The 13,907-nt window shown below is 41.6% G+C and overlaps 1 protein-coding gene across 19 annotated transcripts in view; it reads right to left on the reverse strand.

Annotated features, from left to right (window-relative positions):
* The window catches only part of LOC110508744 (astrotactin-1), a 252,083-nt gene that overhangs the window by 192,822 nt on the left and 45,354 nt on the right, over positions 1–13,907 (reverse strand). For 11 of the 19 annotated variants that reach the window (XM_090226150.1, XM_090226154.1, XM_090226153.1 and 8 more), the window contains exons 3-4: positions 9,229–9,622; positions 2,110–2,268 (exon numbers count right to left, since the gene is read on the reverse strand). In XM_090226150.1, coding sequence (XP_090082276.1) covers positions 2,110–2,268; positions 9,229–9,622 — 553 coding nt within the window. Of the gene's footprint in view, positions 1–2,109; positions 2,269–9,222; positions 9,623–13,907 lie in introns of all 19 variants that reach the window. The other 8 variants (XM_090226148.1, XM_036965979.2, XM_036965984.2 and 5 more) reach the window with 1 other exon arrangement.

Below are 13,907 nucleotides of genomic sequence, written 5' to 3' on the forward strand. Positions count from 1 at the left end.
TAAAAGATGGGCTCTTTTAAATATTCAACACATAATGTAGCTTAGCACTCAGCATGCACTGCAGGTGCAGCATGCACTGCAGGTGCAAACACATCTTACAACAAAGTTATTTTGTTCTGAGCTTTCGGTGGCCGGATCTCAATAAATATAGAGTACTTTTGGCAGCAGCGAGAATGATACTGGAATGACAATCGCTCATAAGGAGAGCTGCAAGAACCCACAGGAGTACTACCAAAAGATATCTGACAGAAGGCTTGTAACCACAACAACTGTAGAGAGAAGCACACTAGAGTGACTCCAACATATGTAAATAGACCAGGTGATTGCATGAGAAGTACTGCTGGGACACAGATGAGAATCTTGAACATCTCAAAAAGCGTTAACATTAAAAAACTATTGTGACTTCTGACTCCAAATTCAGACATAGCTTCATCTTTGGGCTTGTTGTTTCAAATATTGTGTGGAGCAATTTTATTTCAGTATCCCTATTGTATGCTACAATTAAAATGGTAGACTAACGATGCTTTGAGTCTTACACGGTTAGGAACAACAACAGACTTAAGGGTTCTGTATAAAAAGACAAGGGCTCCTGGAAGCAGACAACAAACACCAAACAGACAACAGCTGTGACAAAGACTCTGCCCTACCTCCAACCTCGTTGTTTGGCTTGCCATACACTTTGCGCAGCACATTTGAAGGAGGCATCAACATTTGAGGCATAAAAGCTTCCCCCCAGTCCTAAACGCTGTTAAATATCCACTGAGAATAGCAAAAGGACCTTACATGTGTATGTGCATGTGCATATTTTAACACTCGGATTAAAAGTCCAAACAAAACAATAGAGCAAACATAAGCAAACACAACCTCGGGCTTAGTCATTCAGATACACTGGCCTGTGTACACTTCGTACAGAACCACAGAGGATTTTGTTGTGGAGAAAAAAGCTGTCACAAGGGGATCCGCTGTTTCACAGTTTTAAACATCAACAGCAGATAAACCGATAGTGAATTGACCGTTTTCCTTCATTGTGCTTTGTCCTCTAATGTACCAAATCAACAAATTGAACTAAATGAATGAGAAAAATGTGCTTTAATTCTGAAGGTAGCAATCTCTTTCAGAGTGGGCCGTAGGGCTGTCAGAGATTCCTTTCAGAGAGCAGAAGACCAAAGGCTGCTCACAACTCTTGAGAGACAGAGAGGCTTTTTTTGCAGACATGGTATGCTTTTATTTTGTTATTGAATTAAGACCAAACAGATTGGATCTTTAGCATTTTCTGTCCTGAAAGTGATCAGCATATTTATGTTCTGTTTTGCCTAACAAGCTTCCTGGAATACCAAGTGAAAATGTCATTAGTGTGCTGTGTTAAGTACACTGCTCTCTCTGTTCTCAGTCTATTATTGATAAAAGGGTTTGTTGGGTTTCTTTTTTTCTTCCTCAGCGAGCTTTGATTTAAGTTCTCATTATGGAGCAAAAGCCATTGCAGGTGCATATTCACTATACAGGTTTTCAACCAAGGTCAGAAAAGGAAACATTCTCCTCGGCTCACTGAGAGTCACAAAGTACATGAGGATAAGAATGCAAAGGAACAGTATCTGAAAACCAGAGTCGTGTTTGTTTCTCACAATTCACAAAATGAGATGGAAATTATATAATGGTAGACACTATATAACTGTAAACAGCTCTTTAGTTCACTAGTTTCCACTGAATGCTTAGTTAGTTGGTTAGCGTGACATTGCCATTTGTACCTCCCAATAACATCCTACACAACTAGTATTGCTTTTCTAACCTGAAAATAAACCATTCACACTTGTCAGTCATGGAGGAAAGTGGATTATGATCAGGGTCAACTGAACGAACTGGTGTCTCATTTCAGAATGGCATGCCCTGTTTTTCCAGTCTTTTTGTCTTTCATGGGATGCATCCCAAATGGAACCCTATTCCCTATATAGTGCACTACTTTTGACTAGAGCCCTATGAGCCCATGTCAAAAGAAGTGCACTTTAAACGGAATATCGGGTGTCATTGGGAAGCAGATATAGTCTTTTACTGGTACACGTGACAATGGTCAAGAATGAGAGTGGATATGGATCATATAGATGGATGACTCACCACGAGTTTTGCTGGACAGACGTTGTTTTCGTTGGCCAGTGGAGGAGGTGTTGTGGAGGAGGAGAGTGTTCTGCTGCAGGTGATTGCTGCCGATGGGGCTGGTGGCGATGATGTTGTCCTTGTACTTGCTCATTAGGGACAACTTTGTATTGTCACTCCCTGATGATGACAGAACAATCATTATTAGGGAGATAAATGAGAGATGAAAATAAACCCAATAAAACAAGGCAAATGTGAAAAATAAGCACGTCAGACAAAACGGAAGAGATTTAACACAGACTGGCAGAGGCAACAACAAGTTAGTGTTCTTATAATGGTATAGGTCTTGAAACAGGGAATAATATATGATTTCCTGTCACAACTAGATAACATTGTATTGGTTGGTGGGCTGATATTTCTTAAATAAAAAAAACTGTTATAAAGTGTGTAGAAAATATAATGGACTTGTATACACGGAGTACACCAAACATTAGAAACACCTTCCTAATATTGAGTTGCACCCTCCCACTCCTTTTACCCTCAAAACAACCTCAATTCATCAGGGCATAGACTCTACAAGGTGTCGAAAGCATTCCACAGGGACGCTGGCCCACGTTGACTGCAATGCTTGTCACATTTGTGTGGCGGATCATTCTTCGTACACACGGGAAACTGTTGAGCATGAAAAACCCAGCAGTGCTGCAGTTCTTAACACAAACCGGTGTGCTTGGCACCTACAACCATACCACGTTCAAAGGCACTTAAATCTTTCTAAACTGATTAAAGTGGAATTAAAAAGTGACATCAATAAGGGATTATAGCTTTCACCTGGATTCACCTGGTCAGTCTATGTCATGGAAAGAGCAGATGTCCTTATTGTTTTGTACACTCAGTGTATTTTGCCTTGAAGATTAAATAAACCCTTGCTCACCAGAATGTTCCTAATGTTTTGTATACTCAGTGTATTTTTAAATAAGATAATCTTTGAGAACTAACAATCACACCAAAAAAAACAAGGACAGTCAGGGAGAATAAAAAAAAAATCCCAAATTCATTCAGGATGCATTCAGGCCTCCATTGATTTTGTTATAATGTTTGAGTCAATAGCCACAAGCGATTGCACAATGTGTAAAATTGAAGGAAACTAGCTTTAAAATTGCACTTAAAAAGAATTATATAACAATAAAGAGGCTATAAACAGGGGGTGCCGGTATCAAGTCAATGTGCAGGGGTACAGGTTAGTCGAGGTAATTTGTAAAGTGACTTTGCATAGATATTAAACAGTGTAAAAACAAGGGGGGGGGGGGGGTCAATGTGGGGGGGTGTCAATAGTCCAGGTGGCCATTTCATGAATTGTTCAGCAGTCTTATGGCTTAGGGGTAGAAGTTGTTAAGGATCCTCCTTTTGGTCCTAGGCTTGCTGCTCTGGTACCGCTTGCCGTGCAGTAGCAGAGAGAACAGTCTATGACTTGGGTGACTGGAGTCTTTGACAATTTTTTGGGCCTTCCTTTAACATCGCCTAGTATATAGGATCTCGATGTCAGGAAGCTTGGCCCCAGAGATGTACTGGGCCGTACGCACTACCCTCTGTAGCGCCTTACGGTCAGATGCCGAGCAGTTTCCATACCAGGTGGTGATGCAACCAATCTCGATAGTGCAGCTGTATAACGTTTTGAGGATCTGGGGACCTGATAGTTCTGATAGTTCGTTAGACACCACAGAACGTGGTTGTTGTCCTGGCACCAAACTGCCAGGTCTCTGAGCTCCTCCCTATTGGCTGTTTCATCGTTGTCGGTGATCAGGCCTACCACTGTTGTGTCGTCAGCAAACTTAATAATGGTGTTGGAGTTGTGCTTGGCCACGCAGTCGTGGGTGATCAAGGAGTACAGGAGGGGACTAGGCACGCACCCCTGAGGGGCTCCAGTGTTGAGGATCAGAGTGGCAGATGTGTTGTTGCCTACTCTTATTACATGGGGCGGCACATTGAAAAGTCCAGGATCCAGTTGCAGAGGGAGGTGTTTAGTCCCAGGGTGCTTAGCTTAGTGATGAGCTTTGTGGGTACTATAGTGTTGAACGCTGAGCTGTAGTCAATGAACAGCATTCCTTTTGTCCATGTGGGAAAGGGCAGTGTGGAGTGTGATTGCGTCATCTGTGGATCTGTTGGGGCGGTATGCAAATTGGAGTGGGTCTAGGGTTTCTGGCATGATGGTGTTGATGTGAATCATGACCAGCTTTTCAAAGCACTTCATGGCTACCGACGTGAGTGCTAAGAAGCAGTAATCATTTAGGCAGGTTACCTTTGCTTTCTTGGGCACAGGGACTATGGTGGTCTGTTTGAAACATGTAGGTATTTACAGTCAGGGAGAGGTTGAAAATGTCAGTGAATGCTTTGAGTACACGGCCTGGTAATCCGTCTGGCCCAGTGGCTTCATGAATGTTGACCTGTTTAAAGGTCTTGCTCACATTGGCTACGGAGAGCGTGATCACACAGTCGTCCAGAACAGCTGGTGCTCTCATGTATGCTTCAGTGTTGCTGTCACGTTCTGACCTTAGTTCCTTTGTTTGTCTTCGTTTTAGTATGGTCAGGGCGTGAGTTGGGGTGGGCAGTCTGTTTGTTTTTCTATGTTGGTTTTTGTGTTCGGCCTAGTATGGTTCTCAATCAGAGGCAGGTGTCGTTAGTTGTCTCTGATTGAGAATCATACTTAGGTAGCCTTTTTCCACCTGGGTTTTGTGGGTGTTTATTTTCTGCTCTGTGTTTTGTTGCACCGTTTATAACTGTTCGTTTGTCGTGTATTGTTTTTTGTTTCAGTATTCATTCTTTATTAAACTACAATGAATAATACCACGCTGCGCTTTGGTCCTCTCTATCTCCAGACGACAGCCGTTACAGTTGCTTGCCTTAAAGCTAGCATAAAAGGCATTTAGCTAGTCTGGTAGGCTCATGTCACTGGGCAGCTCATGGCTGGGTTTCCCTTTGTAGTCTGTAATAGTTTTCAAGCCCTGCCACTGCCGACGAGCGTCAGAGCCGGTGTAGTAGGATTCAATCTTTGTCCTGTATTGACGCTTTGCCTGTTTGAATGTTCGTCTGAGGGCATAGCTACATTTCTTATAAGCGTCCGGATTAATGTCCTGCTCCTTGAAAGCGGCAGTTCTATCCTTTAACTCAGTGCGAATGTTGCCTGTAATTCATGGCTCCTGGTTGGGATATGTACGTACGGTCACAGTGGGGACAACGTCATCGATGCACTTATTGATGAAGCCAGTGACTGAGGTAGTATACTCCTCAATGCCATTGGATGAATCCTGGAACATCTTCCAGTCTGTGCTAGCAAAACAGTCCTGTAGTGTAGCATCCGTGTCATCTGACCACTTCCGTATTGAGCGAGTCACTGGCACGTCCTGCTTTAGTTTTTGCTTCTAAGCAGGAATCAGGAGAATAGAATTACAGTGCCTTGCGAAAGTATTCGGCCCCCTTGAACTTTGCGACCTTTTGCCACATTTCAGGCTTCAAACATAAAGATTTAAAACTGTATTTTTTTGTGAAGAATCAACAACAAGTGGGACACAATCATGAAGTGGAACGACATTTCTTGGATATTTCAAACTTTTTTAACAAATCAAAAACTGAAAAATTGGGCGTGCAAAATTATTCAGCCCCTTTACTTTCAGTGCAGCAAACTCTCTCCAGAAGTTCAGTGAGGATCTCTGAATGATCCAATGTTGACCTAAATGACTAATGATGATAAATACAATCCACCTGTGTGTAATCAAGTCTCCGTATAAATGCACCTGCACTGTGATAGTCTCAGAGGTCCGTCAAAAGCACAGAGAGCATCATGAAGAACAAGGAACACACCAGGCAGGTCCGAGATACTGTTGTGAAGAAGTTTAAAGCCGGATTTGGATACAAAAAGATTTCCCAAGCTTTAAACATCCCAAAGAGCACTGTGCAAGCGATAATATTGAAATGGAAGGAGTATCAGACCACTGCAAATCTACCAAGACCTGGCCGTCCCTCTAAACTTTCAGCTCATAAAAGGAGAAGACTGATCAGAGATGCAACCAAGAGGCCCATGATCACTCTGGATGAACTGCAGAGATCTACAGCTGAGGTGGGAGACTCTGTCCATAGGACAACAATCAGTCGTGTATTGCACAAATTTGGCCTTTATGGAAGAGTGGCAAGAAGAAAGCCATTTCTTAAAGATATCCATAAAAAGTGTCGTTTAAAGTTTGCCACAAGCCACCTGGGAGACACACCAAACATGTGGAAGAAGGTGCTCTGGTCAGATGAAACCAAAATTGAACTTTTTGGCAACAATGCAAAACGTTATGTTTGGCGTAAAAGCAACACAGCTGAACACACCATCCCCACTGTCAAACATGGTGGTGGCAGCATCATGGTTTGGGCCTGCTTTTCTTCAGCAGGGACAGGGAAGATGGTTAAAATTGATGGGAAGATGGATGGAGCCAAATACAGGACCATTCTGGAAGAAAACCTGATGGAGTCTGCAAAAGACCTGAGACTGGGACGGAGATTTGTCTTCCAACAAGACAATGATCCAAAACATAAAGCAAAATCTACAATGGAATGGTTCAAAAATAAACATATCCAGGTGTTAGAATGGCCAAGTCAAAGTCCAGACCTGAATCCAATCGAGAATCTGTGGAAAGAACTGAAAACTGCTGTTCACAAATGCTCTCCATCCAACCTCACTGAGCTCGAGCTGTTTTGCAAGGAGGAATGGGAAAAAATTTCAGGCGCTACAAAGTATTAACTTAAGGGGGCTGAATAATTTTGCACGCCCAATTTTTCCGTTTTTGATTTGTTAAAAAAGTTTGAAATGTCCAATAAATGTCGTTCCACTTCATGATTGTGTCCCACTTGTTGTTGATTCTTCACAAAAAAATACAGTTTTATATCTTTATGTTTGAAGCCTGAAATGTGGCAAAAGGTCGCAAAGTTCAAGGGGGCCGAATACTTTCGCAAGGCACTGTATGGTCATATTTGCCAAATGTAGGGTGAGGGAGAGCTTTGTATGCGTCTCTGTGTGTGGAGTAAAGGTGGTCTAGAGTTTTTTTCCCTCTGGTTGCACATGTGACATGTTGGTAAATTAGGTAAAATGGATTTAAGTTTGCATTTCTTAAGGTCCCCGGCTACTAGGAGTGTTGCTTCTGGATGAGCATTTTCTTGTTTGCTTACGGCCTTATACAGCTGGTTGAGTGCGGTCTTAGTGCCAGTGTCGGTTTGTGGTGGTAAATAGATGGCTACCAATAATATAGATGAGAACTCTCGGTATATAGTGTGGTCTACTGTCACGTTCTGACCTTAGTTCCTTTGTTATGTCTTTGTTTTAGTATGGTCAGGGCGTGAGTTGGGTGGGTTGTCTATGTTCTTTTTTCTATAATTTGGGATTTTTTGTTTTCGGCCTGGTATGGTTCTCAATCAGAGGCAGCTGTCAATCGTTGTCCCTGATTGGGCCCCCCATCAACACCGAAGGGATGTAGTGGATCTCATTGGCCGCCTCTGTACTGGCGCTCTTCTGGGGCTGGCTGTCAATCGTTGTCCCTGATTGAGAATCATACTTAGGTAGCCTGGTTTCACTTTTGAGTTGTGGGTGTTTATTTCCTGTTTAGTGTTTTTTCATTCACCTTACGGGACTGTTCGTTTGTCGTTTGTTGTTTTGTTCAGTGTTCAGTTATTTTTTTAAAACATGAACACTTACAACGCTGTGCTTTGGTCCTCGCCTTCTTCCACCACAGACGATCGTTACATCTACAGCTTATAATCAGGTATTCTACCTCAGGAGAGCAATACCTCAAGACTTCTTTAATCTTAGACATCGCGCACCAACAGTTTCTTAACAAATAGAGACGCACACAAGCTACTCGTGCTACCAGACGTAGATGCTCTGTCCTGTCGATGCACGGAGAAGCCAGCCACCTCTATATTATTCATTATTTTCGTTTAGCCACATCTCACTGAAACATAAGAATTTACAGTTTTTAATGTCCCGTTGGTAGGATAATCTTAATCGTAGATTGTCTAGTTTGTTTTCCAATGATTGCACGTTGGCCAATAATACGGAGGGTAGTGATGGTTTACCTACTCGTCAGCGAATTCTTACCAGGCACCCTGCACTCCTCCCCCTTTTTCTCTGTCTTTTCTTCACGCGGATGATGGGGATTTGGGCCTTGTCTCAACAAAGCAGTATATACTTTGCGTCAGACTCATTAAAGAAAAAATCTTTGTCCAGTTCGAGGTGAGTAATCGCTGTTCTGATGTCCAGATGCTCTTTTCGGTCATAAGAGATGGTAGCAGCAACATTATGTACAAAATGAGTTACAAACATTTTTAAAAACAAAGAAAATAGCACAGTTAATTTGTAGCTCGTAACACGGCAGCCATTTACCACTTTTAGTCTTGAAATCTTTGGTTGTTTATTACACTACTCACTCTGTTTAGCACATGACCTCGCATGTGAACCCTTAAAGAGATGGGTGGGGCTAAGATTTGAGAGGGTGTGAACAATGCTGAATGGGTGTAGACAAAGAAGAGCCTTCCAGTAGGTATAAGTTTATTAACTTTCAAAGCAGAATTACTTTCCCATTGTTCCTCAAATGCAGTGTATGATATACCAATTTCTAACTCTGAGTTTCGTCTTGTATCCAATGTAAAAAACAAAACTATTTTAAATGTGTAATCGTACTCTACAGTGTGTAATCAAGGTTTGAAATGATTCTGTTTTTGTCAAATACGATATCTGTTTGGGATTGTTGCTATTAATTTGCAGTGTACAAATTATTTATATCTATGTTCCAGCCACCCAACCATCCGCTGAAGAAAAAATAATAATCCCGCAGCTAAATGTAAATGGGGATTGCGCTTCAGTTTTCTGTCTGTTTGTGTGTGTGTGTGTGTGTGTAGTACTATACTCGTAAGCACCAGAAGTCCACACAAGAACAGTAAACCAACTAAAATTCAGAGAAGTGAGGACATTTAGACGGTCCTCACTTGTAAAAAGGTAAAAATATTTAGGGTTAAGGTCAGGGGTTAGGGAAAATATATATATTTTTTTTTTCACAAGTATAGTAAGACATAGATGTGTGTGAGTGTGTTTGTGCTTGTACCTACACTCACCAGGTGTCAGGTCCATGCTGGCCTTGTCATTGCAGCCCTGAAGGGAGTCCAGGGTGCGTGTGACCTGGCTGGCAAAGTCCTCTCCTCCGTTCATGCACTCTCTCTGCAGGTGGTGTCTCAGGTCAGTGATGTCATACTCGTAGCCATCCAGGATGGGAGTCTCTCGGATACTGAGCGTGCCGCTGGAATTGTGGCCCTGGCCCCTGGAGTTTCTCAGGCTCTCCCTGGCCTGGCCCCCCATCAATACCGAAGGGATGTAGTGGATCTCATTGGCTGCCTCTGCACTGGCGCTCTTCTGGGGCTGGGGCACACGGCGGCGTTTGCACCACCGCCTGCGCGTGTAGAGGATGAGGACCAGGCAGAGGATGGAGAGGAGCAAAGCGATCATGCCTCCCTGTGAACAAACACAAGGGGAAAGAGAAAGATGGCCACTCTCAACTAAGAACTTCCCAAACTTCCCATTTGAAAAACACCACTGGTGCATAGCAGAGATCCTTGAAGAAAAAACTATAGATCTTAGCAACAGCGTCAAGAAAACATCAAACAAACTCAAAATCCATATAATCACAGAGCACACCATGCAAAACGATGTAGATAATCTCCAAAGCATGGTGTATGAGAACAGCAGTGCTCTAGAAAGCATCATGGAAGAATAAAAACTGAAACCATTTAGGAAATATACCCTATACCAAGAGAGCGTCTATTAAAGCTGCTATCAGACTCTGTCAATAATCTATCAATAAAGACTCTACTCTCGGGTTCAGTGGGTTCAGTGGGTTCAGCGCCAGTAACGGTCTGATGAAATCTTCCACTTTGTTGCACATTTTAGATCTCAGCTCAACTAAATAATGAATGATGAGAAGATCAACAAAACATGTGAGGACGGCGACAGAGATGACTCAACCGGAAATTGAAATTGAGAAACCCTGTTCAGATGCAGACTGATATCCGAGGATCATAGAGAGAGTGCTTCACCTGCTCGCATAAATTTGAAATGGCAAATGTAAAGTCAATTTGCATAAGTTGTTTGCTTATTCTGCATAGTCAAGGACATTAACACATGATGCCTTAATATAGGTCACGTATGCAGCAAATCTGTATGCAGTTTTGGGGGGAAATTAAAGTTAAAATAATTTATTTCGTATTGATTACTTTTTTTAGTACTTTCAAAGTCATTGAGCTATTCCAAACTGGAATGAAGCAGAAAAAACTAGGCCAGATAGTTACCAGGAGACATACCCACAAGTGTTCCCTCTCTAATGCATACTGTAGCACACAACAACTCAATCAATGGGCTGGTACATAGGGCAACACATTCTTCAGAGGTCAATTGAAAATCTCCCACCAAATGCAATTAGGCCCCACCATTTGCATTAGCCACAATGCAAATCTTTAGGTAGGGGAAACTTGTGTAATTTTGTACATTACAGGGTATCAAATAGTGGACTAAGACGGCCTGTCTCTTTTTATAGAGTCAACAAAGCCAAACCAAACATCAAAGGATGCCAGTATTTCAGCCTGTAATCCATTTATGTAAGGGTTATGCTTTAATGTAATACTATAGTTTCAATAACGTATAATTCTGTAATTTACCTCATCCTGATTAGGCATGGCATTTGGTATCCAGAAGACAATATACAGTATATAGAGCCAAAATAAACATATTTTGACTTTACAATATTGATGAGACAGGAGTAGTCAATCATAGTATAGACAACCTGGTCTCATGACTTTTTCATGAGATATACCTTTGGAACCATATTAACATAAACAGAACCTTTAATCATAAGCCTTAAGCTGGACTCAAAACTTAACCATACAACCCCAAGGAACTTTAACCCTAACCAGTAGGACCCTTACTGTAACCCTTAAAAGTGCTAACATTGATTTAAAAATAATGTTTGACACTAACACAACATAAATAAATGAATATATACAGTACCAGTCAAAAGTTTGGACACACCTACCCATTCCAGGGTTTTTCTTTATTTTGTACTATTTTCTACATTGTAGAATAATAGTGAAGACATCAAAACTATGAAATAACACATATGGAATCATGTAGAAACCAAGTGTTAAACAAATCAAAAATATATTGCCACCGTTTGCCTTGATGACACTATTGGTATTCTCTCAACCAGCTTTATGAGGTGGTCACCTGGAATGCATTTAAATTAACAGATGTGCCTTGATAAAAGTACATTTTTGGAATTTCTTAATGCGTTTGAGACAATCAGTTGTGTTGTGACAAGGTAGGGGTGGAATACAGAATATAGCCCTATTTGGTAAAAGTCTAAGTCCATATCATGGCAAGAACAGCTCAAATAAGCAGAGAAAAACAACAGTCCATCATTACATTAAGACATGAAGGTCAGTCAATACGGAAAATGTCAAGAACTTTTAAAGTTTCTTCAAGTGCAATCGCAAAAACCATCAAGTGCTATGATGAAACTGGCTCTCATGAGGACCGCCACAGGAAAGGAAGACCCAGAGTTACCTCTGCTGCAAAGGATAAGTTTAATAAAGTTATCTGCCTCAGAAATTGCAGCCCAAATGCTTCACAGAGTTCAAGTAACAGACACGTCTCCACATCAACTGTTCAGAGGAGACTGTGTGAATCAGGCCTTCATGGTCAAATTGCTGCAAAGAAACCACCACTAAAGGACACCAATAAGAAGAAGAGACTTGCTTGGGCGAAGAAACACAAGCAATGTTCATTAGACCGGTGGAAATCTGTCCTTTGGTCTGATCAGTCCAAATGTGAGATTTTTGGTTCCAACCGCTGTGTCTTTATGCAGAGTAGGTGAACGGATAATCTCTGCATGTGTGGTTCCCACCGTGAAGCATGGAGGAAGAGGTGTGATGGTGTGGGGGTGCTTTGCTGGTGACACTATCAGTAATTTATTTAGAATTCAAGGCACACTTAACCAGCATGGCTACCACAGCGTTCTGCAGCAATATGCCATCCCATCTGATTTGCACCTATTGGGACTATCATTTGTTATTCAACAGGACAATGACTCAACACACCTCCAGGCTGTGTAAGGGCTATTTGACCAAGCAGAGTGATGGAGTGCTGCATCAGATCACCTGGCCACCACAATCCCCCGACCTCAACCGAATTGAGATGGTTTGGGATGAGTTGGACCTCAAAGTGAAGGAAAAGCAGCCAACAAGTGCTCAGCATATGTGGGAACTCCTTCAAGACTGTTGGAAAAGCATTCCTCATGAAGCTGGTTGAGAGAATGCCAAGAGTGTGCAAAGCTGTCATCAAGGCAATCTCAAGAATCTCAAATATAAAATATATTTTGATTTGTTTAACAATTTTTAATTACTACAGTGCATGTGTTATTTCATAGTTTGATGTCTTCAGTATTACTCAACAATGTAGAAAATAAAGAAAAACCCTGGAATGAACAGGTGTGTCCAAACTTTTGACTGGTACTGTATATATATTATTTTTATGTACGTTTACCCCTTTTTTGTGATATCCAATTAGTAGTTGCAACTGCCGTACGGACTCGGGAGTGGCAAAGGTTGAGAGCCATGGGTCCTCTGAACCATGACGCAGCCAAGCCCCACTGCTTCTTGATACACTGCTTGCTTAACCCGGAAGTCAGCCGCAACAATGTGTTGGAGGAAACTGGTGACCAAAGTCAGCTTGCAGGCACACAGCCCACCACGAGGAATTGCTACAGCGCGATGGGACCAGGACATCCCGGCTGGCCAAACCCTCCCCTAACCCAGACAACACTGGGCCAATTGTGTGCAGCCTCCTGGGTCTCCTAGTCACGGCCAGCTGTGAACCCCGGTCTGTAGTGACACTGCGATGCAGTGCCTTAGACCACTGCCTCATTCGGGAGGCACTTAAAATATAATTTCAGTTCATCCAAATCGTCTAACCTGTCAGTTTCGTCTAACTATTCGTCTAACTATTCAGTGTTAAATGCTTACAAAGAATATTTAATGACAACAATGACATCAAATGTGACAATTATCAGGCTTCCCGGGTGGCGCAGTGGTCTAAGGCACAACTGTACGGGAGTTGTACAAGACAGTAACTACTAACAATTGGATACCACGAAAAAGGGGGTAAAATATTTTTAAAAATGTGACAATTATCAGCATGACGTTTTTACGGTTTATGATCCATTTCTGATTTTGACATTGAACATTTTTGAAAGTTAAACCCCCATTAAACACACAGCACGATGGGGTTTTGTTGGAATGGGTTATTAATGAAATTAACTTAAATCATTTAATTCAACTTAGAATATTTCATAAAAGCTAATATCGCATGAAAGCTACATTTTTCTTATTAAGGACACATTCAAGTCTCCTGCTGTACTGCAAGGCATAATCATTAAAGAAGATATGTTCTTGAGAGATTCAGAATGTACACATTGTACCTCATGAAATGAAATGAATTAGTAATCCATTCATAATATATAGAACAACTCTCAATTTGATATAACAACCGAGAGAACATAAAACATTTACTAGCTTAGCTTACGAGTTCTGATTCTTCTGATTCTACTTTCTTCCAAACTTTGACTAGCTAGCTTCTAGTCTAGTTGAATTTTCTATATGATTATGTGAGAATTAGTTAGATTGACAGACAACATTGTGCCATTGGTTGCTAATGTAGGTTAGCTGATACAACTGAGTTTACAGCATAC

Source organism: Oncorhynchus mykiss, chromosome 28 (genome assembly GCF_057628025.1).
Source record: "Oncorhynchus mykiss isolate SJ-2025 chromosome 28, ASM5762802v1, whole genome shotgun sequence".
Classification (NCBI taxonomy): Eukaryota; Metazoa; Chordata; class Actinopteri; order Salmoniformes; family Salmonidae; genus Oncorhynchus; species Oncorhynchus mykiss.